General features: G+C 45.1%; 1 protein-coding gene across 1 annotated transcript; it reads right to left on the reverse strand.

Annotated features, from left to right (window-relative positions):
* Positions 1 to 27,560, reverse strand: STARD7 (StAR related lipid transfer domain containing 7). Its single transcript, XM_083368761.1, has 9 exons — positions 27,431 to 27,560; positions 18,608 to 19,063; positions 9,646 to 9,854; positions 8,292 to 8,341; positions 7,101 to 7,211; positions 6,904 to 6,986; positions 5,938 to 6,037; positions 4,931 to 5,015; positions 1 to 2,419 (listed from the first exon to the last, which is right to left on the reverse strand). Exons 2-9 carry the CDS (start codon positions 19,030 to 19,032, stop codon positions 2,217 to 2,219), a joined length of 1,266 nt encoding a protein of 421 aa, XP_083224887.1. The 5' UTR covers positions 19,033 to 19,063; positions 27,431 to 27,560; the 3' UTR covers positions 1 to 2,216.
* Between the last annotated feature and the right edge of the window lie 84 nt (positions 27,561 to 27,644).

Genomic DNA, 27,644 nt, shown 5'->3' on the forward strand with positions numbered 1-27,644 from the left:
ACCAATGAGTTACATTTATTGATGTTTGGTTCTCATAAAAACATTAGTTGAAGTAAAAACACAAATCACTCAGTCGTTATATGAAGACGGTCCCTGGACGAGAACAATCACCATGCACGTACAGTATTTCCTGACCCCCTCCTCCCCCACCAAAGTCCTGCCAGCTCTTGTTAGTCAGCCTGTATCAGAATGTTTTTCAGCCTTGGCAATTTTAAGGTAAGGGGACTTCAACTCCCAGAATTCCTCAGCCAGGGTGCTAGTTAGGGAACGGTGGGAGTTGAAATCCCCAAATGTTAAGGTTGCCACGGTTGAGAAACACTGACCTCTGCTTCCCCTTTCCTGCAACTCATTTTTTTTTTAAAACACAAGCAGAAATGCACAAAGCTGAAGAGCCCTCTGCTGGCACAGAAATGATTCTGAGGAACCATATACATATAAATATATATATTTGCAACAGTATTTAACCTCTTCTTAGGGACTGTGAGGAACTAGACAAAAGCCTCCTGCTGCCTCAGCATCAGGAAGCTGCCAATGACCCATTCTGGGAAAACTCCACTCCTGGGAAACACCACACAAGCATGCCTGGGCTTGGAAAATGGAGGCTAAGTGTGTGTGTTCTGTGCTTTACACAGCACATGCTTGTGAGCCTAGCAGCCAGAGAGCAAGGTGCACGAGAGGGCCCATTGTGGTACGCTTGCCAATCATAAGGCACCCTTGGGAAGTCCGATTGAAATTCAGTCCATCAGTAGAGGGGCCTCCAACACTGGGCAACTTTAAGACTTGTGGACTTCAACTCCCACAATCCGCTGGCTGGGGAATTCTGGGAGTTGGAAGACTACATTAAAGTTGCCGAGCGTTGCAGACCCTTGAATTAGTACACTTGAGCTTATGGAAGAAAATCAACTTGAAACAAGCTGGAAAATAGGTTTTCCCAGCTTTGCTTCCCACCGTCTCTGGTCAACATATCCACAGGGTGCCAGGCTTGAAAAAGAGGCTCCAAGCCACTTTGGAAAGAAACATGCCTCAGGGTTAACTGTTTGCCTTGCCCCAACTCAAGCAGCGGTTATAGGCTGTTCCACCCCCCACCCCGACTACCTTACACCGAAGAGGCAAGGGCATTTTGGGAGTCCTCACCTACCACCCGTATTCTTATGCTGTGCATTCTGGTGGTCGCATGAAAAGGGAAACCTTGTGCCCTCCCTTCCTCTTCCTTACATTGGCCAGCCAGGACTCTCCACCTCCAACGTGACAAACGGACGCCTGGGACCAACGTGGACGAAGACGAGTGCAGACAGGTCCTCCTTTTTTGCTTTAAACTGTTATGCCCCAATTCAGAGATGGCGTCTCTGGACGGTCGAGATAGCACTTGGGTTGGTGTCACCAGATTGACAAATAATCACATTTCCCTCCACTTGGAAGTTGAGGAAATAGGTGGTCAGTTCTAAAAGGGGAGGAGGGAAGAGGCGTAAGCTGCATGAAAACGTGGCCTTCCTTCGCTCTGCGGACAGAGACGTAACAACGGGCAGTAGCCTGGACCTCAATGCCAAGGGGCTCTCAGCGGGCCCGCTGCCCACTTCCAGGGGCCAAAGAGGTGGCATTCAGTTGTGCCTCAGGAAAAAAGAAAAGGCACTTTGGCAGCACAGCAGCTCCTCTGTGAGCAGAGCACAAGATTAACAGAGACGCACCGGCAGGAAGCCAGAAAGAAGCCTTGGGAGTCTCCAGGAGGTTGCAGGAACCAGCACCGGGGCTGTAAACAGTTGGCTGGTCTCACACCATGCTGCAGCTGCTGTGAGGCGATTAAACTCTACCCAAAAAAGGGGAGAGGCAATAACCTGGAAACGCGACTGAGCATCGTCCCAAATGGCTTGCAGGGAGCCTCAAGTATTCAGGGAAGAAGAAATGGGTGCCTCCCCCAAATAACGTAATGTTTTACTCCAGCAAACCCCCCACCCCCCACCCCACCCCACCCCCGGGGCTAGAGCAAATAAGATCACTACGCAGAAGTGGCCGCACAAAACTGTTTTTCAAGATGGCCGAGCCTGGTTTCCCAGGGCTGACGGTGTTGCCTTCTTTCGAGGAGGAGACGTGGCAGAGAACGGGCAGCAAGAGGAGGACAGAGGCGACTTGAGATCCCAAAGACATCCTACTCCTTGGTCTTTTTCACCGCCTGGAGTAAGAGGCGCGGGCTGGCAACGCTGCAAGCCAGGCCCTCTCCTTTAAGCATAGTCTATCTGAATAGGGCTGCGGGTTCCTTCATTCTTATGGTCTTGGCTGGCAATGCTGGTCTTCCCTTCCCCGTTGCTGTTCTCGCCCCCACTGTCCCAGGATTTGGAAGCGGCAATGTAGTCTTTCACAGCAATCTCCATGTTCCTTGCCTTCAGCGCTGCTGAGTGCAATTTCTCCAAGAACTCCGGCATGCCTGTGATGGGGACAGGTGGGTGGAGAGAAGTAGACCAGCTGAAAGACAAGAATCCAGCACCTACGCCCAGTCGGTGAAACCGATCCACTCTCAAAAGCACTAAGCGTTCCAAATCAGCGGCGATCCCGGTGGGCTGCTCTGGACCTCAGCTGTGCTTACATCCTTGTCTCGAGATTCAGCCTGAAGAGCAATCCCACCGGCACCAACCGCTACTCAGAAATGCAGGGTCTCCGCTCCTCCCAGAACATGGCTGCTCTGGCAGACCAAAGCCCCGAGTTGCAGTCAGGAGCGAAACCTTCTAGACGTCTGAAAACAGGCACCCCACCAGAAATCTAGGGACTTGTTCTGCTAGGGCCGGGGTAGGCAACCTTGGCTCTTTTATGACTCGTGGACTTCAACTCCCAGAATTCCTGAGCCAGCCATGCTGAGGGGAAAGGGAGAGGTTTCCAAGCTGAGCAAGGCTGGCTCAGGAATTCTGGGACTTGAAGTCCACGAGTCATGAGGGGGCCATAGTTCCCCCATGCTGGCTCAGGAATTCTGGGAGTTGAAGTCCACGAGTCATGAGGGGGCCATAGTTCCCCCATGCTGGCTCAGGAATTCTGGGAGTTGAAGTCCACGAGTCATGAGGGGGGCATAGTTCCCCCATGCTGGCTCAGGAATTCTGGGAGTTGAAGTCCACGAGTCATAAAAGAACCAACGTTGCCTACCCCTGGGCTAGGGGGAAGCAGAACCCGAAGTGGTGTCAGAATCCACTTATATTTCATTTCTAACTCTCTTTCTGTGCAAACCCAAATCTCTCTCACACACCCCCTTTGGATTCTGTCATTCCCAAGGAGGAGAAGGAATAAACATGGGAGTTTATTGCCTCCATTTCCTCTCCTTAGATGCAACTTTTTGTTTATCTAGCCTGCCTGTTGCCCCTCACAGTAAGATCGATGAGAGGCACTTTCTCTCTCTCTGATCTTACGAGCAACCAAGAAAGGGGGCGGGGGGATTCTGGTTCCTTTCTCCGGATGGAATGTGAAGGGGAGGGAGTGACTGTGCTACGAATGGACTGATGGTTCTCCCTTGCCCACGAGGGGCTTGCCACCTGGAACTTGACTGATCCGGAAGTGACCAAATGGACTGAGGGGTGGGGTTTTGCTTGGGGACACTTTAAAAATATCGATCTGTGAGGGGATTTTTCAGATCCTGTCTATTATACCCTCTGTCATCTATGTCTTGGTAAAAGTTCCTGCTTGGACAATCTTGTCTCCAAGAGTCTTTCTTTCTTAAGATGTGGATTGGAGTGGGTTCTGACGTTTGGTGCCTTTTAAATTCACTATGCACCGATAGCCAATTTTTAGTAAGTTCAAAACCCAATGAAGTGCAGGATCCTCTGCAAATTTCTGTTAAGGAAAGGGAATGGTTCTCAAATGCCAAACCGGATCATGAATCTGATGGGGCAATGAAGCCCCTATCATACGAAACCAACTTCTTTGCAGACGGGAAACAGACTGGGACTGAATTCGCCTGATACATCCCTACTTACGCTTCCAATTCGTTCCTTGTGCTATAATTTTTTTTATTAACCTTCTGAATTATCTTCAAGGGACGTTCAGTATATTGCAGCACAGGTAGTCCTTAACACCCACTTTTGGGACCGGCAACTAGATTGCTAAGTGATGTGGTCATTAAGTGAGACATCATGTGAACATGATGGGCGTGCAACCTTATTTTCTTTTTGTGATCACCTGCCACATTCTTTAGAATGTAGTGTACGAGTGGTCCTGAACTTAGGACAATTGAGCCCAAAATTTCCATTGCTAAGCAAGACGGTTGTGAGTTGTGCCCTATTATACCACCTCTTTTGCCAGTTGCTAAACAAATCATTGCAGTCGCTAAGCGAATCATGTGGTTGTTAAGTGAATCTGGCTTCCCCCATTGACTTTGCTTGTCACAAGCCAGCTGGGAAGGTTATAAAAATTATTATTATTATTATTATTAATTTTATTTGGTGATGACTTGACCCCGAGACGCTGCAACTGTCACAAATACATGCCAGTTTCCAAGCCTCTGAATTTTGATCCCGTGGCCAATGGTTTTATGCGTGAAAAACAAGTCATGAGACACTTTTTATCCGTGTCACTGAAACTCTGAATGAACAACTGCAAGTTGAGGACCAGCTGTAATTGATTGGTACATGCTTGAGAGCATTTTGGCTTCTGAATCTGTAATTATTTCGGTCTTCCAAGTCCAATGATATGAATTTTAATCATAGTTTCACTACAGCAACTTTGAGATGTGTGGACTTCAAATCGCTTCAACATGCTTGCTGGGGAATTTGGGGATGCAAATCTGTCAAGTAGGCTTATTCACAACATCAGGCCTTCAAAATTGAAACTGACAGTTTTTAGATCACCCAGTTCTGAAATTTGAGATCACCTGATGTTTTAGGCCACCACAACCAACTCATTCTACCATTTTGGTAGCCTGTTCTCTAAACTGAAGGATCACAGCCCCCAAACTCACCACTGGAAACCATCCAGCTGACACAGTATCGAGGAAACACAGTTTGTGGGTTGTCGCTGTATGTTAGCAGGTAATCAAAGCCATTCTGAAACGAGAAACAATATTGACTAACTGCTGCTCCTCTGAACAAGGAGATCCATACCTAGCTGCATGGTCAGTTAACTTACTCAATTTAACCCTTTGCTACATAAAACAAATTTTGTAAAAAAAAAATAAATAAATTATAAAAGCAAAGTTGCTATGATAATAACAAGGAAAGAATCATGAAAAATCTCTCTTGCCGTAAGTCATTCACAAGCAATAAAAGCTTCAGAGGTAACTGGCAGCAACTTTCTTGTAGTCAAGCATTTTTTTTTCTTCCCTTTACAGAGGATTTCTGGGGGACCGATGGCTTCTTTCAGGCCAACGACCTCAGCAAAGGCCAAAGAAATGATGAGTAAAGCAGTCCCTTGGAACCACCCCCCCCCCGTGTAAGGAGAGGACAGGAGATGGCTCACACGCCCTCCAGACAGATGCTCCTCCCAAGGCTGCTGCAGAACGGAGGTTTTCTGTGGGTTCAACATGCTCACCATTGCAGCAGAGACCTTTAGAGGAAGTTACGTTTGCAAACCTCACTTTCTAACCAACTTTCAATCATTCTGAAGTGGAAAACGTGAAGCAAGAGGGAGAACACATTCTCAAACAAGTTTAATGTAATTTTTTACAACTAAAGAAACCCTAAAAACACAAAAGCATCTGCTTAGAAAATCGTGACGCGACCCATTTTGTATCATGACCATCGCTGTGACTGCTGACCCATTTATAAAAGCCCGGCAAGGATTATAGAGATGATATAGAACGCATGTCAAACACTGAGGCATAAAATAAAATGTGTACAATAAGACAAAAATAGGACTCAACATTAACAATTGTTGCTTCAGCTTCTTACACATTCCTGCTCCATGTAAAGAAAACCTCTTTTAAATTTAGGATTCCTTATTTATTTATTTTTTTAAAAAGGAACTCACCTCATCAAACGATTTGTGAGGATGGATAACCATTTGTGACTCATAGGTTCGGACACGGACAAATTCAGGATCTTCTGGGACATTTGGATGTTCAACGGCTCTGACCAAAATAAGAAAGAGGACATGTACTTCCATAATCAACGAACCATCAGTTCAATTCTAGGACTGTGCGATTGTAAAGAGTAAAGATTATTTTGACAAAGATATGTGAGAATGGTTGCTTAGGTAAAAGGGGCTAAAGCATTTTTAAGTCCAGGTGATAAGGTGTGAAGTGGTTCAAGCAGATGCCTCTCTAATTCACTAGGGTATGAGAACAAGAACATAGAATAATAACAGGGTTGAAAAGGGACCTTAGAGATCTTCTAGTCCAGCCCCCCTGCCCATCGCACTTCCAAACTCCCATTATTATAGCCAATCACAATGTTAAGTAGGTGTAGCTTTCCTGTGCAGTTCATTTCTGATCTGGCCCAGGCTGACATCCATCTTGCAACTCCAGTCATGCTGGATCTCCTCTTTCAGATACTCCAGTGAATCAGGGAGGAATCTTGCTGAGCTGCTTCAGAATATTACCTTGCAGTTCTGGACTTTAAAAAATGCTTCACCGCTTTTTGCCTAGCTAATGGTTCCTGCACATCTCTATCAAAGTTATCTTCTGAACTCTCTACACAATTCACGTTAGCCTTATTCTGCTCCTAAAAAGCTTTCGGTTACAGGACAAAAGAAACAGCTCAGAGTGAAGGAATCAAAAAGGGTTTCAGGGATCTCAAATGGATAGGCACGTTGAAACTTGAGGAAAGAGCACAATTTTAAGTTTCCAAAAGAGCTCTTTGTGACCTTCGTTTTTCCAGCATTTGCCTGAGCAGCTTTCCAAAAGATTTAGAAACCCAAATCTTAGCAGGCGACCGGGCAGATGGATTTCCCCTTTGATGTGCAGTGAAGGTGCCTCCTGGTCACAGCATCACTTACCGTGACACCAGCACCATCAGATTGTTCTCTTGGTCCACATCATACCGCCGAACGTAAACATAATCCCGTGAATACATTGGGTACTGGAAAGGGATGGGGCGGAGGAGGAAGAAAAAGCAGAGTTGTTAGACTGGGTGGGTGGTGACAGTGCACCTGGCAAGCAGCACCCCCCGGGGGGGGAAGGAAGGCGGCCTTACCGGAAAGTGAGTGACCCAGTGCACCACCTCTGAGCCCGTGTCCCGGTCTCTCTCAATCACTTCCAGTTTGATAACTAGCGAGTCCCATTTCTTCCGATATTCTGTATCCAGCTAGAAGAGAAGTCACAAATTCTCAGTCAGCTACCCTAAGCTTTCAGTTTGCTAATGCAATCTTAAAAAAAAAACGACTGCAAAGCTAACATTGAAAATCTTGAGGACTCCTGATTTGTTTCCAAAACGTTCCTCTCTCACCCGAGAAGGCAGTAAATCCTTCGTGTTCATTTTTGGAGTCTTGGAGATTAACTTGTCAGTCTCTCTTTTCCTTCAAAAGGGTAAGCATGGGAGAATTCAGGGAAGAGTAGAGAAAAACCTGAAGGTACTCTTTCCTGCTCTTTCAAATCCAGACCCCATTCTGCAGAAGGCGCAGAACAGGTGCAAAACAGAATGTCTCGAGGGCATAAAAAATAAGGTAGGAGAAGGAACAAGAGACTACAAGAAGAGATATTTTGGCAAGCCAGAAAGAGGTGTGGTGGGCCAAGGCTGCTCCCCGTGATAGCATGCGTGTTTATTGATAGTTGGTCATGGGACTATCAGCTTTACCAAGGTAAGCAGCTTAAAAAAGTATTTATTTTAAAAAAGAAAAGAAGTGAGAAAAAAGACTCTCATTTCATTAGAGGAATGGTAAATTAGGGGATAACGCATCCCAATTAAATGCTATTTTTCAATAAAAACAATGAAGCATCTTAGTGAGAGTTATAGAAAACCGGCTCAGTGCATCTGATAGATATGTATATAAAGATTAACAGTACAGTATTTAGCAGGAAAAAAAATAATTGAAAGTAAAGGAAATTGAGCATTTAAGACTCGTTTCAAGCTGCAGTAAACTATTTTTCAAAGTAGTTGAGCTTGCCACAAAATACAGTAAAACATTTCAGCTTGATTTTTAGATTTCCAACTATTTTTGAATATGCGTTACCCATTTTAACAATCAGCGCTGGAGAAATCTACCAGCAGAATATCTTACACTAATTTTGCCTTATTTTATTTGCACTATTTTGAACTATTTTGCTACGCTTTTGAGAGGCCCCTCACACTCCTCCTACGATAAGAATAGGGCAAACGGAATGTAGGCTGAATTAAAGATTTAAGCTGGAGACATCCCACTGTCAAGGAGAAGCAAGAAGAACTCACCTGCACGTTGAAAAACTGTCTTGGTGTCACATCTGTGTATGTTCCAAAGACTACAATAGAAAGACAAATTTCATAGTAGACATTCAAGCAAACACGGCTCTTGTTTAGACCGCAAATCGTAGCAATGAGGTATCTGTGGGCTGCAAAGCATTTGGACATACCTCGTTTGGGTAGGCACCAGTCTCAAGTTCTTAAAAGATCGTTTTGATTTAAAACATAAATAGGAAACAGCAAAGCGGAGCATCCTCTGCTCATTTCATCTTTACTTATTTATTTTAATTAGAATAGTTCTGGCCCTCACCTAGGCCCTATACAGCATTCTTGGATAATAAGAATGGGGAGTGGCTGAAGTCCAATGCTTTGCATGTCTCCTGGCCCTCAAAAGTCAATGATAAACTGAAAAGCGGGTGTTAGAATGAATATGGGAGGTGAAGGGGGACCTCATCCGTTTGCCATCTGGTAAATGGCCAGAGGTATTGCTGCAGCTATCTTGTTGATACAGTCCCAGGATCTTTGCTTCCCAGTCCGAAAAGCTGCTCATTTCTGCTGCTGACAGTAGGATTTGGCCAAAGGTGAGGGAGGGCATGAGGTAGTCTGGACAGAATCATGAGAAAGGGAGTATAAAAGGGGAAAAAAGGCGGAAGTTAACATTTGGAAGGAAGAGAAAGGAAGACACAGATTGGCTTATGAGCAGGACCAGAGGCTCATGGTGAATTTTACTCTGCAGTCACCAGCAAATAGGTAGGCGATATTGGATAGAGCAATTTTAAATGTTGGAGGAAGCTAAAGCAGGGGATGGTGAGGTCTTTGTCTACAAGCCGCAACCCGGACTGCTGGAGCTGTGGTCCTTAATTGGAGCCATCACGTCTTTTGCTTAATAATCGCTTTGCTTAGCGATGGAAATTCTGGTCCCGATTAGGATCGGAACCTGAGGACTCCCTACACACACTTGTAAGTGATAAAAAAAAGGACTTACTACTGAGAGCCACTGGAAAATGTTAGGACCGACTTGGAAATCCCTAAACCTGGATTCTTGAAGAATCTGTTATTAAGTCTTGAATGTGGCTTTAGAAGTTTTAACTTCTGGTCAATAATTATTAGTGATTAATTAAATTTAAATGTTGCCTATCTCGCTATCCAGAATGAATTAACCAAAATTTGACTCGGAGCAAGGGCTCTGATGACAGCGGCAAAGTAAGCAGAAGTTTTTCTCCCGGGGCAGATTGTGTGTGTTATATGTATCACAGCATTGGAAGAGGTTAGCGAATCACCCAGCCCAACTTTGCCCCCCCCCCCACACATACACACTCGGTGTACCAAGACAAGCGTGAATATGAAAAGGGGAGGGGGCTACCTCGATACTGGTACACATGACCTCCGCCAACCGGACGCCTCCATAGTTTGAAATGCTTCTTCTCAACCACCATTTCCCAATTCTGGTCTTCAGGATCAGATGAGACCCCTTGGCAGGTGCTTTGCTCCAGCTCCTGGCTCTGGTTTTCTTCCGCATTGCTCTGGAAGAATCTAGAGATTTCTTGCATGTGTTTCATTTCTTGCACAGACCTTGGGAGGACAACATTGAAAGATATCTTGCTTACTCTCTTCTGTTACACCTTGCATTATGTGTAACATTATTAGATTACTACCTCTACCTGTCCCATTGGATCTGGCAGAAGAAACACGCTGTGGGTTCCACCAGACTGGACCAAGCTCTGGAACATCTTATGGTCGTCCATAAAGCTCTCAAAATTGACTGCACCCCAGGCTCTGCCTACATATATACCTTGTTTACTGCTACGCCAAGCAAGGCCACCATCCTTACAATGGCTTTCAAAATGTCCTCAGGTATTAGGTCCTCTTTCAAATCTTAACAATGCAGGAAGAGATATAAGGTTTTCCCTCCTGCAGCAAGACCAGTATGAGAGGTCAGAGGCTGGGGAGAGGAAGTACCTCAAACCTTTAAACTGTTTAGCTCGTTAAGTAATATAGAACAAGGTCCCCAACCTTTTGAGCGCAAGGGACCGGTTCCACGGAGAGAGGTTTTTCTGCAGAGCAGAGAGGGCCTGGTTTCATGCATTGCCTGCATCCCACCGGATGGGACTTTGCTTGTTTGCACGGACCGTTTTCTGGCATGGCCGTGGTCCGGTGCTGGTCCATGGACCAGGTGTTGGGGACCCCTGATATAGAACACATAACTGGAAGTGCTATTATTAGTGTTCACAACCTCTGCTTGCCCTGTAAACTTTCTGGGAAATTCCTCTATTTTGGATTCTAACCAGCTATCCCTTTCCAAAACTGAGCCTAGAAAACTGGGTTTCCTTGGAAAAAAATGCAGTTGCTCTGAATTCTACAAGTTGAGAGTTTTCTTATATTTTGCCACGTCATGCTGCCACTGGGAAAAAAACCCTTTCCATATATATCTTTCCATGCTGTAAGCTTGCCCAAAAATAAAAAAAAATGCTGTCTATTTAGAGCTCAGGTGTCAAACTCGCGATGTCACGTGGGCCGGCAATTTGACACCCGATTTAGAGTAATCACTGGTCCTGTCATTCTGCTCTAATTACTGACAAATGTTTATGAATCACCACTGATAAAATCTGGAATATAATTTTCAAGCGCTGGAGACCACTGAAAGAATGCTTTTGTTTCCTAGCAAACAGACTGAAACTGGTGTACTCATAATTTTTTTTATTTTTTTATTTTAATCCCATTTATATCCCGCCCTTCTCCAAAGACTCAGGGCGGCTTACAATCTAAGCACAAATCAAATGTGCTTAGCAATAGCCTTCATTCTATGTATATGCCTGCTTATAATCCAACTACTGTGGCCACAAGATAGAAAAGAAACAAATGAACAAATAAAATTGAAAGTCAGGCTACACTGTGTTTTCCCCCTCAAATGAAAAGTGTTTTAGGGAAGTAGACTTAACTGTCTTCCTAAACCCATCCGCATGGACTTGCTTGTTAACATTTAATCAACCTGACATATATTTGGAATAGGAAATTACTGGGGAAAAATGCTTTCCTTTTTGTTTTAAAGCAAAGTAAAGATTCCCTGGAGTCAAGCTTGTTAATAACTTCCTGAACCACACTTATGGAGTTTTCTTGACAACAATATGTAAGCAGTTTGCCAGTGCTTTTTTTTCATGATTTTTTAAAAAAATGATTTCCCATCACTGGATTTTCTTGATGGATTTCCATCCAAGTACTAACCTGGTTTAACCCTACTTAACTTTGGAAGAACAAGCTAAAAAGCTCAGTGTTGCCACCAACAGGGCCTTTTATTTTTATTCTTTTGCCTTAGTTGTCAAATAGCAGCCCTACTTGCATTTGATGTGGCACAGATCAGGCTGTGCCTCTATTTCTAATCTAACAAGTTAATTACAACCTGCATTTTGCACTCCTATTTGGGCAGCAGAAATTCAAGATGCACCATTACTCAGGTTGGTAAATCACGAATGACATGGAGCAAACAAGAAAAAGGACAATTTGGCGTGCTTCTACAATGAGCTTTATTGCTTCTTTTTATTTTCTATTTATATATAGGTAAAGGTAAAGGTTCCCCCGCACACGCGTGCTAGTCGTTTCCGACTCTAGGGCCCGGTGCTCATCTCCGTTTCAAAGCCAAAGAGCCAGCGCTTGTCCGAGGACGTCTTCGTGGTCATGTGGCCGGCATGACTAATGCCAAAGGCGCACGGAGCGCTGTTACCTTCCCACCGGAGTGGTCCCTATTTTTCTACTTGCATTTTTACGTGCTTTCAAACTGCTAGGTTGGCAGAAGCTGGGACGAGTAACAGGCGCTCACTGTTACGCGGCACTCAGGATTCGACCCACCAAACTGCTGACCTTCTGATCGACAAGCTCAGCATCCTAACCCACATATACATATCTACATATATATACATATCTATATCTATCTATATCTATCTATATATCTATATCTATCTATCTATCTATATCTATATATCTATATCTATCTATATCTATATCTATATATATATACATATCTATATATATATATCTATACCTATAGCTATATATCTATATCTATCTATATCTATCTATCTATCTATCTATCTATCTATCTATCTATCTATCTATCTATCTATCTATACATATATACAAACACATACACACACACACACATACAAAAAAAGTATATATCTTAACTTTGCAAAATTGAATTATTCCAGCTCAATAAACAAGCAGATGTAGAATGTGATGGTGAGAAGCCATCTACTGAAGAGCAGCGTTCCCATTTGGGTAAATGAATTATCATCTGTTATTGGGGTTCATATTAAGATGTAAACATTTGGCATCTTTTTCATCCTACTCTCTCCTTAAATGGGTGTGCAGAACATGCCAGCCTAGGACAGAGTGCGGTGGCTGGTTTGTGGTTGAGTGTGTTTGGTACGTGAATGGTTTTGTGACTGCCATCATTGTCTTAGCAGGTTGTGTGAAGCTGGCCATCCAAGTAAGTCATTATGGAATGGCTCCATCACTGGAGGCTTTCAAGAAGAGACTGGGCGGCCATTTGTCAGAATGGTATCGGGGGGTCTCCTGCTTGAGCAGGGCGTTGGACTAGAAGACCTCCAAGGTCCCTTCCAGCTCTATTCTGTTATCCTATTATTTGATTTAGGTTCAGCATTACATGCGAGTCCAGCTATTTTCTGGTTAGCCATGAGTTAGCCATGGCTATTAAGTCTAACATATATCACAGACATTCAGTAGAAGGTCAGGCGTTTGAAATATGTCCAAGGCAGACATGACTAAAGAGGTTAAGTGAGGGCATTAGGTAATTTAGTCAAATCATCTACTGATCTTCCAAGAGCTGCTCTTAAGACAACAGTTACATAAATCTGGAAAGCTTCCAGGTCAGTGGTACTTGCCATGAACAGATACCTCCCATTCTCTTCAACAGAGCTTGAAAAGGGGATATTCCTATGTTGACTTTTAATTTGCACCAAAGTCACAGTTGAAGGGGGAAAAATCACTCTGAAATGTGTTTATCCTTCACTCATTAAATGCATCTTTCTTTCTCCTGATTGGCCCAGATATGCAAAGAATAAAAACTCAGACTTGAGATTTTAGAACATAAAGAGGGAGTTTTGAAAAAATGTTGCATGCATCTACAGAAGGCTGGATCAGAAGACCTCCGAGGTCCCTTCCGGCTGCTACACCTGCTGCAGGAGCTGAGCAGTACAAACAGTCCTCGATTTACAGTCGTTTAGTGACCTTTTCAAGCTACACCGTGAAAAAAAGGGACTTCTGACTGTTTTTCATACTTACGACCGTTGCAATATCCCCATGGTCACGTGGTCAAAATGGGAGGTTTGGGCAATTGGCATGTATTTATGTTGATTGCAGTGTCCCGGGATCATGTGATCACCTTTTGCAGAAAGTCAGTGGGGAAGCCCGATTCACTCAATACCTTGACTAACTTAACAACCACAGTGATTCGCTTAATAAATTGTGTGTGGGCGGGAGTGGGGTGTCATAAAATTGGAGAAAAAAATCACTTAACAACGATCTTGCTTAGCAAGGGGCATTTTCAGCTCAATTGTGGTTGTATGTCAAGGGCTACTTGTACGCCACTCCTGACTTTCATAAAAATTGTATTAAAGTGGCTGAGGCCAGCGTCGGGGACTTGCCCAGCGTCACGCAGAGAAGGTCAAGGCGAAGTGGGAAAAATGGTACCAAAACTTTTCCATCACAGTTCGACACTCAACAGCACAGAGACCGTCACAAAAGCCCATTCTAGGGTCCAGAGGATTACAGGCAAGCACTTTGCAAGAAGAATATCTTGGATGACACAAAGCAGTCAATATTTGTGCAAGACTCAGTCCTGAGCCCAGCAGTACACAAACAGCCAAAGGGTGTTTGTGCTGTGAGACCTTACCTGCTACTGGTTTGCAACACATGGATACGTACTCCCTATGAGTTCTTTAAACATTAAACTTTCTGAGAACGCTTAACTATATGAAGAGTTGCCTTTCCTGGAGTTATAGTTTATTGTGAGTTTAATGGGTACTACGTAGTTCTCAACAAACCACCATGCTGGGTTCTTTTTTATGTTAGAAGATTTACTAAATCTATGTTTCAAGAATCTCTGATATTTTTTTTCTTCCCTTCCTTTTTTACATCTTCTAAGGCAGGGGTCCCCAAACCCCGTGCAGCAGCCCTTTTGGAACCAGGCCGTGCAAGCAGTGGGCATGTGTGCATGCAGCTCCACTTCAATCAGAATAGAGCTGGAAGGGACCTTAGAGGTCTTCCAGTCCAACCCCCTGCTCAAGCAGAAGACCACATACCATCTCAGACAAGTGACTGTCCAGTCTCTTCTTAAAAACCTCCAGTGATGGAGCACTCACGATTTCTGAAGGCAAGCTGTTCCATTGGTTAATTGTCCTCACTGTCGGGAAGTTTCTCCTTAATTCCAGGTTGCTTTTCTCTTTGGTCAGTTTCCATCTATAGTTTCTTGTCCTGCCCTCTGGTGATTTGGAAAATAAGCTGACACCCTCTTCTTTGTGGTAACCTCTTAAAATACTGGAATACTGCTATCATGTCCTTCTTTTCTCTAGACTAATGAAATACAAATCCTGCAACCGTTCTTCATATGTTTTAGTCTCCAGGCCTTTAATCATCTTAGTTGCTGTTCTTTGCACTTTGTCCACAGTCTCAACATCTTTTCTGTAATGTAGTGACCAAAACTGGATGCAGTATATCAGGTGTGGCCTGATTGATAAAGCAGGCAGTAATACTTCACCTGATTTTTATTCTATGTCTCTGTTTATACAGCCCAGGATTGTATTAGCTTTTTTTGGTGGCTGCTGCTGCACACAGCTGGCTCATGTTTAAGTGATCCTGCACTAGGACTCCAAGCTCTCTCTCACAGTTACCGTTTTCGAGCCAGGTTTCGCCTAAACTTGCACGAGGACTTGTGCAAATGGACTTTCATGTGCACACACTCACTCACCGCTTGCGCAGAACCCCTCTCTCCCCGATCCACAAAGCCAGAAAGGTTGGGGATCGCTGCTCTAAGCCCTATTTTAAATAAACTCTACCTTCACCCCACCATCAATGCTTAAAAACTGGGTCCCCAACTCCCGGTCCACAGACTGATACCGCCAGGAACTGGGCTGCGCAAGTGAGCGAAGCCCCATCCGTGCACATGCGGGATCCAGGCAGCATGTGGAACCATGCCCTCCTTGTCCACAGAAAACCGCCCTCCGCAGAACCAGTTCCTGGTGCCCAAAATATTGGGTGGTGGGTTTTGGGGTGTTTTTTTTTTGCTGCTTTAAGACAATAGTTTCAGCTACAGATATCCTTTCCAGAAAGAGGAAGAAGGTGGCTGAATCACCTTTAGTTTCGTAAAGCTTCTAAACTTAGCACACATATGCACTGCCTTCCCCAGAAAAGAATGGTAGTCTGCTAAGCTCAGCGGCCGGAAGACAATTTCAGAAAGTCTTTTAAAGAAGGCCAGCGGAAAGGAGGGCTAAGCAAGCCCCTGGAGAAATTAATTCCGAGGCTTCGGAAATATCATTGTCAACGTGGGATTTGCAAAGACTCCAAACGCTGGAAGATACAGCATTTCTCCAGGCAGCCTTGACAGGAAAATGAGCCCTTTCAGGTTCTTTGGCCCCAGGCTGTTCAGAGCTAGAGAGAGAGGGAGAGGAATACTGGGAGCCATTGTTGGCAGCCAACTGCTTGACAATGAACTCACACATCCCCGGTAACTGGCCCCGGCTTTAGCAGACTAGATTCCTGCAGCTTTCAAGCGCTGCATTCCCATTGTGGCACGATTGGCTCCTCCTGATTTTTAAACCCTGCACAGCTATACGGCCTGCTAAAGTTAGGGAGTCTGCCATCTGCCAGGTATTCAGCACTTGGGCCGTCATCAGCGGCCACTGAAAAGCTAATCTGGAATTTATCGTACAAAGCACACTACCTAGAAGATCATACGTCTACAGAATCAAGTGCACCTTCAGGACAGAGATGTGGTAAGAAACACATCCCGACGTATCTCGTCGAGGTAATTATTTGAAAACACACAATAATGAATGCTGTTTGCTTTAACTGGGGACTACAAGTCATGCTTCCCTTCACGTGGTTAGATAATAACTCCCACAATGGTCAACAAGGTTTCTATTATTATACTGACTAGGAATTAGGAAAACTGGAGAGCATTACCGTGTTTCCCTGGAAGTAACACCCCCCCCCAAGAAAGTAAGCCCCAGCTTGATTTTCGAGGGTGGGCCTAATATAAGCCCCCCACCGAAATCAAGTCCTAGTTTGGCGAGCGTGGGAGTGGTGAAGCTGCCCCACACACCTTGCACCCGTTTACCTTACCAGTAGGACCGCTGCAGCCAGGCCTCCCATGCCATTGCTTGCAGCAGGAGCAACGGCAACATCGTGAAGCGCCATGCGGGGTCCTGCCGCGAGCAACGGCAACGTTGATTGACCTTCCCCCCCAAAACCTCGTTTCCCTGCACGCGGCGGTGGAGGATCGCAAAGGAGAAACGGCACGGGGCTGTGAGTCAGGTAAGGAAAGAAATGCAATTCCTGGCGGAAGCGAGGGCATCTGGCGGTGGTGTGGCAAGCTCTCCAGCTCCACCAGGAAGGAGCTGGATGCCCACCTGCTTCAGCACCCTCCCTCCCCAAGCCTCCGGTGCTCCACCTGTTGCTTTGGTTGGCCTGGCCACCCCCACCTCGACACCCTTCCCGTTACCGCCCAGGGGCTGGCCTGGCACGGGAAGGGCAAACGCCCTGTCCGCCCGCCCCAGTACCTGGTCTGCAACCACACTCTCACCACCGTGTTGCTTCTCCACCCTGTGCACAGGCCCTGCCCCACTCCAGCGCCTCACAGCCTACTGGTACCGGCAAAAAGTAAATTGCCCCGAAAGTAAATCCTAGTGCTTACTCCAGAACCCAAAAGAAAGGAAGACTGGGCCTTACTTTGGGGAAAACATGGTAGTTTGGAAAAAGCCACCTGTGTCTATTTCTGCTTATTCCTCATACTACTTCTCCTATTTTCTTAAATATTCTTAAGACTGCCTATGAAAACTCATGTTTTAAAAGTCAAGTAACGATGAAATAAAAGATATAAATGCACACCAGTATATACACACACATACTTGCTTAATGAGTGGTTGATTAGCAACCATTCCAAGTTACAAAGGAATCCCCCCCCCCGCCAAAGCCACTCATAACCCAGTTCTGGGGTTCCAACCACAGTGTCCCCTTTCTGCGGCCACATAACCTCATTTGGGGTGCTTGGCAACCAGCTCGCCTTTACAGTATAGCTGGTTGCAGCACCCATGGTTACATTATACGATTTATGAGGGGCTAGAAACCAGCCTTTTCGACCAGTTTCTGGCAAAAAATGCACTGATTTGCTCAATGACTGCTGCAAAAAGGTCATAAAATCGGATCAGTTATAAGAGTATCTCAACTTACGACCATCGTGACTTACAATGGAAATTCTGGGCTCCATTACAGGCAGTCCTTGACTTACAACAGTTTATCTAGTGACCGTTCAAAGTTACAACAGCATTGATAAAAGTGACGTGACCATTTTTTCACATCTATTGCCACTCACTCACATTGATGACTTTGCAGTGCCCCGGGATCATATAATCCCCTTTTGCCACCTTCTGATAAGTAAAGTCAATGGGGAAGCAACTGTGCTATTAACTTAACAACTGCAACGATTCATGGGGCAGAGTCTCACTTAGCAGCATAAATGTGGGGCTCAATGGTGGTCGTGAAGTCGAGGACTACTCGTACAGTCATCAGTTGAGGACTGTCTATAAAACTCCTCAGCTGCCGATCAGGAAGGTCAAAGAATGGGGAACAACGGCTGTGGGGGGCTCGCTCTCTTTCCTCCCCAGCCTGGCCTAAAATACAGGTGATGACTTCTCTCTCTCTTTTCAGAAAGAGCTCTAGAGCAGGGGTGGGTGTCCAACTTTGGCAACTTTTAAGACTCGTGGACTTCCCCTCCCAGCATGCACCGGCTGGGGAATTCTGGGAGTTGAAGTTCACGAGTCTTAAAAGTTGCCAAGGTTGGACACCACTGCCGTACAGCAATGGTCAGTCGTCTGGTGATTATGGCACCACAGAGAGAGAGAGAGCAGGTTCAAGGCAGCTGCTGGATTACAAGAGCTAAGAGAAAATCTCTTCCCTCTAGGTGATAACCCTATCTTGGTCACCGAGGACGAAAAGGAAAGTGGGTCACAACGTGCTCCGTTACCAACGCAAGGGGGAGGGGGCGTCCCCCTGCAACAGCCCCTGAGCCTTAGAAGAAAGCGGAGAAGACCTACCTCTTCAGCTCTTCTTCTTTGATCCTCTCCTCTTCCCACAGGAAGACTCCGGTGAGGGCTGCCATCAGCTTGCAGGCGTTGGCATGATGACCCTGGAACCGGCGCCACAAGGATGAAAAGAGATTCTTGCGCGCCCTCTCGGAGTAAATGTTACTGTACAACTGCGCAATCTGCTGAGCACGCCTGATTCTCTGGCTGGTCACATAGCTGCACTGACTGGCCAGCAGGGACAGCAGGCTCCTCTGTCCCGGCTCTTGCTCTAAGCCTTTCCGAAGCCAGGTCAGCAGCCACCGGTACTTGCCCTTCAAGAACGCCTCGTTCCAGCACCCGAACCCGGGTTTCCCTTCGTAGCTGATGAAGCGGGCGGAGTTAGCATACAGAGAATAAAAGCTGGAGGGGGGCCTCCATTGAAGTGGATGGAACATTCCTGCCACGCCTCACTGACCAGTCAATGCCCTAGGCAAAAAAACAAGCACAACAGAACATAAGTCACAGAAAAGGCCACCAGCCTTTGGTATCTCGGCATTTAGGATTCTCCTCTCTTGACAGCATCCCAGTTAAAGGTAGCTTCATTTTGCATTTCAGGGAAGGACCGCATGGATAAGGCAGCTCCTTCAACAACAGATGTCAGCAATCTAGCAGAGGTTTGTAGAGCAAAACATACGTTGCAGAAACTCACAGAGAAACATCTTTGTTCTGGTCAGCCTATTTTTTCTGTTTTTAAACGAAAAGATATCTATCTATGCTGCTTTAATAAATATGCCAAAGCACAGTTAAAGAATAATTCTGCTATTTTATTTTTTTATTTTATTTTAATTCCATTTATATCCCGCCCTTCTCCGAAGACTCAGGGCGGCTTACAAGCTTAGCAGTAGCCTTCATTCTATGTATATGCCTGCTTATTAGGGCTTATTGTTATTTGTTCGTTTAATGTTGCTATTGCTTTAGTGCATGGGTGTCAAAGTCGCCACGTCACGTGACACGACGTATCGTGACTCTTTTTGCATTGCCGGCAATGGGGTGGGCGCAGCTTCGGTATGATGAAACCGTCCTGCGGGCCAGCAGTTTGACACCCCTGCTTTAGTGTTATTTATTCTAAAACAATTTATTTCAGTTTCTTCCACAGAATAGAACTAAATACCTAACAAGACTGGCAGACATATCAGTAATAGATTTGTGTAAGAAAGGTTGACAGGCCATGTATCACCTGGATTTGGTTTTTACCCCCAATCTAATCCAAAAGTCTAAGTATAAAATAGAATGAAATTAATACCCTACATTTCTTAAGGGCAGAGATAAAATACCTGGATTCATCCATCCCACTATAGATGGTGGTTTACAAATGCATGAGCATCACATGATACGATAAACCCAAAGCAAACATAGCACTAAAGATCCAATGCACAGCATGAAACAACTCCACAAAATCACTATAAAAACGCACAGATGAAGAGGGATGCTGGAAGCAGGAAAAAAAGCAAGCCTTTATGGAATTTAAATTATGTCTAGCATTCAAACAAACAAGTATTTCCAAAGAGAGAGATTTTCCGCAATGCAGTGGAATCATTCATGAGGATAAGAGAGAGGAAAGTCAGCTACATCTCATTTTCTTCAAAAAGAAGAACCCCTTGTACCACTATTCAACATTTCCAGCATGGAAACCTTCTCTCTTGGAGAAGCAAGAGTCAAACGTAAGAAGCATGCTTCCTCTAGCACTATTCTCAGCATCCTATTACAGGCCTCAAAAGCAGATAACTGTAATCGGTATTAGCAACAGGATCAGCTTGCTTTGTAGCAACCTAGAAATGAACCCAGCGCAGGAATGCTTAGAGCATGGGTCTTCAAACTTGGCCCTTTTATGACTTGTGGACTTCAATTCCCAGAATTTCTCAGCCAGGCACGCTGGCTGAGGAATTCTGGGAGTTGAAGTCCACAAGTCATAAAAGAGCCAAGTTTGAAGACCCCTGGCTTAGAGCATATCTCTGTACAGTAATTCAAACCAAAAGGGGCAACACAGTGCAAGTGTCTTCTTTTGCAGTAGAGATTTCTGCAGCAGCTGCCAAGTAAGACCCTCACCCAAAGATTCTTCCAACTCTCGACAGTGATCAAATAAGAGAGAAATAGCCCGATGGTTAGCTGCACTCCTGCTGATCAACCTAGAGATCAACTTGTAGTCAGAAGTGAGTTTGGGAAAAGGAGTAGGAAGTCTCACAGGTTTGGTTGCCGATGAAAGTTTTTGAGGTTGCAGAATGCTGAGATGTAAGATGCAAAATCTAAACTCCAATGTTTCATTTCTTTGATTAGAAGAACAGCAACTCTTCAAATCTAGCAAATGGTGAAAGTCTAACATTCTATTCCAATGTAAAAGAAACCATAAATATCTGCAATCTATTTCAGAACTAAACATAATTAAAAATAAGAGCCTTGGTGGAGCAGTGGGCTAATGCCTCCTTAAGTAACACCAGCTGCCTGCAATTAGTGCAGGTTCGCATCCCACCAGGCTCAAGGTTGACTCAGCCTTCCATCCTTCCCAGGTAGGTAAAAGGAGGACCCAGATTGTTGGGGGCAATAAGCTGACTTTGTAATAATGCCGCTTGGGGGGGGGGGAAGCCCTAATAAGCAGGCATATACACAGAATGAAGACTACTGCTAAGCTTGTAAGCTGTCCTGAGTCTTTGGAGGAGGGCGGGATATAAATGGAATTAAATTAAAAATAAAAAATATAAATGGGATTAAAAAAATGAGAAAGGAAAAAGAAACCTTTAATGGTTGCACAATGAAGTAATTATTAAGTAATGAGACTCATCTTTAACATTACAAACTACAGAATTAATCTATGCTAGCTCATAATCTTTACTGTGCCTTGAGGAGGTAGTTACAGAATTAAAACAGTTCTGAATGAGAGGTGTGCTGTACACCAGTGTTCAGCTGGCTGGGGAATTCTGGGGGTGGAAGTCTGCATATCTTAAAAGTTGCCAAGATTGAAAAACACTGTCCTACACTGTTACCCACCTTGCGGCTCCCTAGAGAATAAATCCTACAAGACATTTCTCACCATCAGCAATCTCACGTTCAAGAAACAAAAAAACAAAAAAACCCCCAAACCTGTACAGCAGAGTTGTGAAGGTATATTTAAAAGTCACCCAGGACAAATTTCAGAATGGATGATAAGAACGATTTCTCCTAAGCTCTTGGAAGATAAGGAGAGTTACAAAATGGTGCAGAGCTTCTATTACCCTGTGACTTTCAACAGCACAGTTATTCACAACTGTACAAAATATGTACAAAATAACTTGCATTATCCCTAGTAGTTTGCAGAGAAACGTTTTAATTTTTAGCATGTGCACAATTGCTTACATCAAAAGATAGCAAATCATAGATTTGAGCCAAAATACATCCATCTGAAAGCTGAAACGTATTTTCTCTTTCCTTTGCACATGGCCTCAATCAGAAAGCTACAGAAATACATAGATAACATTCAGTCAGATGACTTTAGCTTAAAGCACTTTAATGCCGCGTGCAATCTAGAACAACAATTTCCCATTCGCTTGAAAACCATCAGATTGGCAAGTATAGAAAAAGATAGTGAAGTGCATTAAATATCTGCCATGCATCATTGGTGATAATTATAAAGCAGCCTCCATTGCTTTTTGTTCCTACATTATGGTCTCCTGAAAATATCTAGAGTCAGTTTGGTTTAACGGTATAGGTGCAGGCTTAGAAAGCAGGAGAATGAGAATTTTAGGCCTTCCTATGAAAACTGGCCCTGTCACTTTGGGCCAATTGTACTTTTATCAGCCCACCTCACACAGAGTTGTCATTGTGGGAAGAATAGAAAGCAGGGGTATTAGATATGTTTGCCATTGTGAATTATATATAAAAAGCAGGATAAAAATATAATAACAAAAGGATCTGCAAATAGAATAACTGTGGCAAAAGAAAGCAAAAATAGAGGCCTTGGGTACAATTCCAAAACATCTGGGGCACCATCTGAAAACCGTCAGTCAATTGCAAAAGGTGACAATACCTTTAATATTATTAAATAACCACATCTGCCTACCCCACGCCCTCAATAGGTGGACAAAGATGCCAAATCCAGTCTAAACGTCTTGCTGAGCGTGCAACTCACCATAAGTAACAATTTCCATGGCTCAGTTCTTCCTCCTAGGCCCTCGTACCATAATAGTACTGTTAGAAGTTAAAATCTAAAAGCCACTGACCTCCCACCCCCTTTAGCCAGATTAGGTTGATAAGGGAAATCTTTTATACCAATATGTCAGTTTGAACCCCTTATAATAAATCCGGACCTAGGGAGAAATCCACCTATCTGAAGGCAATCTTCCTTTCTAGACATCACACAACCTCAGGGCAATATCCTAAAATACACACCCAGAGCCCAGAGCAGCAGCATCTCAATCTGAACATCTAAATATCAAAGCCCGCTTGTCCTTATATATACTACTAGTAGACCCCTAACCCCCTTCATGGATTACTGCCTTGTCGTGGCGAAGGGGCTTGCATAATTCAATGAAGCTATGAGCTATGCCGTGCAGGGCCACCCAAGACGGAAAGGTCATAGCAGAGAGTTCTGACAAAACGCGATCCACTGGAGAAGGAAATGGCAACCCACTCCAGTATCTTTGCCATGAAAACCCTATGGACAGTACCAAAAGGCAAAACGATATGACGCTGGAAGATGAGCCCTTCAGGTCGGAAGGCGTCCAATATGCTACTGGGGAAGAGCAGAGGGCTAGTACTAGTAGCGCCAGAAAGAATGAAGCGACTGGGCCAAAGCCAAAAGGACACTCAGCTGTGGATGTGCCTGATGGTGAAAGGAAAGTCCGATGCTGTAAAGATTTTTTCTCCATAGGAACCTGGAATGTAAGTTCCATGAATCAAGGAAAGCTGGATGTGGTCAAACAAGTGATGACAAGACTGAACATTGACATCTTTAGGTATCAGTGAACTAAAATGGACAGGAATGGGTGAATTTAATTCAGATGACCATCAGGTATACTACTGCAGGCAAGAATCCCTCAGAAGAAATGGAGTAGCCTTCATAGTCAATAAAAGAGTAGGAAAAGCAATACTGGGATACAATCCCCAAAATGACAGAATGACCTCAGTTCGAATCCAAGGCAAACCATTCAATATCACAGTAGTCCAAGTCTATGCCCCAACCACCAGTGCTGAAGAGGATGAAATTGACCGGTTCTATGAAGCCCTACAACACCTTATAGAACTAACACCAAAAAATGATGTCCTTATCATCATGGGGGATTGGAATGCTAAAGTAGGAAGCCAAAAGATAACCGGAATAACAGGCAAGTTTGGCCTTGGAGTACAAAATGAAGCAGGGCACAGGCTGATAGAATTTTGTCAAGAGAATACGATGGTCATAGCAAACACTCTTTTCCAACAACCCAAGAGACGGCTCTACACATGGACATCACCAGGCGGTCAACACAGAAATCAGATTGACTATATGCTCTGCAGCCAAAGATGGAGAAGCTCTATACAGTCAGTAAAAACAAGACCAGGAGCTGACTGTGGCTCAGACCATGAGCTTCTCATTGCAAAGTTTAGGCTTAAACTGAAGAAAGTAGGGAAAAACACTAGGCCACTCAGGTATGAATTAAATCATATCCCTGTTGAATATACAGTAGAGGTGACAAATAGATTTAAGGAATTAGATCTGATAGACAGAGTGCCTGAAGAACTATGGACAGAGGTTCGCAACATTGTACAACAGGTAGCAACCAAAACCATCCCAAAGAAAAAGAAATGCAAGAAAGCAAAATGGCTGTCTGAGGAAGCTTTGCAAATAGCTGAGGAAAGGAGGGAAGTGAAAGGCAAGGGAGAAAAAGAAAGATACGCCCAATTGAATGCAGAATTCCAGAGAATAGCTAGAAGAGATAAGAATGCCTTCTTAAATGAACAGTGCAAATAAATAGAAGAAAACAATAGAATAGGGAGGACCAGAGATCTTTTCAAGAAAATTGGAGAGATGAAGGGAACGTTTCATGCAAAAATGGGCATGATAAAGGACCAAAATGGCAGGGACCTAACAGAGGCAGAAGAGATTAAGAAGAGGTGGCAAAATTACACAGAACTATACAAGAATGAGCTTAATGTCCCTGATAATCATGATGAGGTGGTCACTGACCTTGACCCAGACATCCTAGAATGTGAAGTGAAGTGGGCCTTAGAAAAGCTGAGCAACAACAAAGCTAGTGGAGGGGACAGTATTCCAGCTGACAATCTTAAAAGACGATGCAGTAAAAATGCTACACTCAATTTCCCAGCAAATTTGGAAAACTCAACAGTGGCCACAGGATTGGAAAAGATCAGTTTACATTCCAATTCCAAAGAAAGGCAGTGCCAAAGAATGTTCAAACTATCGTACCATTGCACTCATTTCTCATGCTAGTAAAGTTATGCTTAAAATCCTACAAGCTAGACTCCAGCAGTATGTGGACCGAGAACTACCAGAAGTACAGGCAGGATTTTGAAGAGGCAGAGGAACTAGAGACCAAATTGCCAACATACGTTGGATCATGGAGAAAGCTAGGGAGTTCCAGAAAAACATCTACTTCTGCTTCATTGACTATGCTAAAGCCTTTGATTGTGTGGATCATAACAAACTGTGGCAAGTTCTTAAAGAGATGGGCATACCAGACCATCTTATTTGTCTCTTGAGGAACCTATATGTGGGCCAAGAAGCAACAGTGAGAACTGGACACGGAACCACTGATTGGTTCAAAATTGGGAAAGGAGTCCGGCACGGCTGTATACTGTCGCCCTGCCTATTTAACTTATATGCAGAGCACATCATGAGAAAGGCAGGGTTAGATGAATCAAAAGTTGGAATTAAGATTGCCGGGAGAAATATCAACAACCTAAGATATGCAGATGATACCACTCTAATGGCAGAAAGTGAAGAAGAACTAAAGAGCCTCTTGTTGCGGGTGAAGAAGGAGAGTGCAAAACGTGGGTTGAAACTTAACATTAAGAAAACCAAGATCATGGCATCCGGCCCTCTCAATTCCTGGCAAATAGATGGGGAAGAAATGGAGGTAGTGACAGATTTTATTTTCCTGGGTTCCAAGATCACTGCAGATGGGGACTGTAGCCAAAAAATTAAAAGACGCTTGCTCCTTGGGAGGAAAGCCATGGCAAATCTAGACAGCACACTAAAAAGCAGAGACATCACCCTGTCAACAAAAGTGCGTATAGTCAAGGCTATGGTCTTCCCAGTTGCAATGTATGGCTGTGAAAGCTGCACCATAAGAAAGGCTGAGCGCCAAAGAATTGAGGCCTTTGAACTGTGGTGCTGGAGAAGACTCCTGCGAGTCCCTTGGACTGCAAGGCGATCAAACCGGTCAGTCCTAGAGGAGATCAACCCTGATTGCTCTTTAGGCCAGATCCTGAAGCTGGGACTCAATTACTTTGGCCACCTAATGAGAAGGAAGGACTCACTGGAGAAGAGCTTAATGCTGGGAAAGGTGGAGGGCAAGAGAAGAAGGGGACGACAGAGAATGAGGTGGCTGGATGGAGTCACTGAAGCTGGAGGCGTGAGCTTAAATGGACTCCAGAAGATGGTAGAGGACAGGAAGGCCTGGAGGAACATTGTCCATAGGGTCACAATGGGTCGGACACGACTTTGCAGCTAAGAACAACAGACCCCTAACAATGTAGACTACCTTCAACCCTTGTAGGTGCCTGAATGAATAAACTACTGTAACTCCAGCAGCTACCCATTTGTGTTTATTCCTGACCCAGACTCAGAAAATCGGACCAAGGAAATTGTCCTGACATTTTATTGCAAGAGTAAAAGTGTACTTGGGCAAGAAAGACATTTCTCGCTCCACAGATGAGGATGATTTAAAGGCGTATGGCGTCCGACACTTGAAGGCAGGACAAGAAGCAATGGAGGGAAATTAATCAAGGAGAGAAACAACCTAGAACGCAGGAGGGATTTCCCGACAGAACAATTAACCAGTGGAACTGCTCGCCTCTGGAAATTGTGGCTGCTCCCTCACTGGACAGCCCCTTGTCCGGCGCGGCGTAGGCTCTCCTGCCTGAGCAGCAGGCTGGACTAGAAGACCATATAAGCCAGGAGTCTTCAAACCTGGCTCGTTTATGACCTGTGGACTTCAACTCCCAGAATTCCTCAGACAGGCACGCTGGCTGAGGATTTCTGGGAGTTGAAGTCCACGAGTCACTTAGGCCAGGGGTCGGCAACCTCGGCTCTTTTATGACTCGTGGACTTCAACTCCCAGAATTCCTGAGCCAGCGTAGCTGGCTCAGGAATTCTGGGAGTTGAAGTCCACGAGTCATAAAAGAGCCGAGGTTGCCGACCCCTGCCTTAGGCATACCCCTCGGCGATCCAGCCTGGGCCACTGAATTTCCATTCATTCAGGATACCGTCCTAGATTCCCTTTGCACACAACCAGGTCTCCCTCCAAGGAAGATGCCCAAGAAAGCCTCCCTCCTTCCTCCCCCAAATTTCTGGCCGCTTGGCTGGGCATCCCTCCCGCTGCGCTGAGCAGGCCGCCGTCCTTACCCCTTCGACCAAGAGACCCCCTTGCAGGAATAAGCCGATACCTTTCCGGGCCTTGACGAAGCGCCGGCTCTCCCCCACCGCCACGCCCCTCTCAGGGTTGGCGCCTTTTCCCCACCATTCCCGGCCCTCCCCACACACGGACCCTCTGGCCCCAGGGACTACAATTCCCAGAGGCCTGCTGGGGAAAGTGAGCGCCGGGGCTGTGGGGGGAGGGGGCGAGTGAAGAAGCTTTGTCGGCGGCTCCGCGCGGCGCTCACCTGAAGAAGCCTCTCCCCGCGGCCCTCCAGCCGGTGGCGCGGCCCGAGCAGAAGCCCGGGAGGCTGTGGGGCGAAGGTGGGGCGGCGCGCTTCCCGCCCGCCTGTCCGCTCTCCTTGCTTTCTCCTCACGGTGGAGAAGCCCTCAGAAAGCTGGCTCCGCTGGCTAGGCGCGCCCCGCGCCTATTGGCCGACGCCTAGGCATCCCCTCTTCCGA

Source organism: Vipera ursinii (assembly GCF_947247035.1).
Source record: "Vipera ursinii genome assembly, chromosome: 8".
Classification (NCBI taxonomy): Eukaryota; Metazoa; Chordata; class Lepidosauria; order Squamata; family Viperidae; genus Vipera; species Vipera ursinii.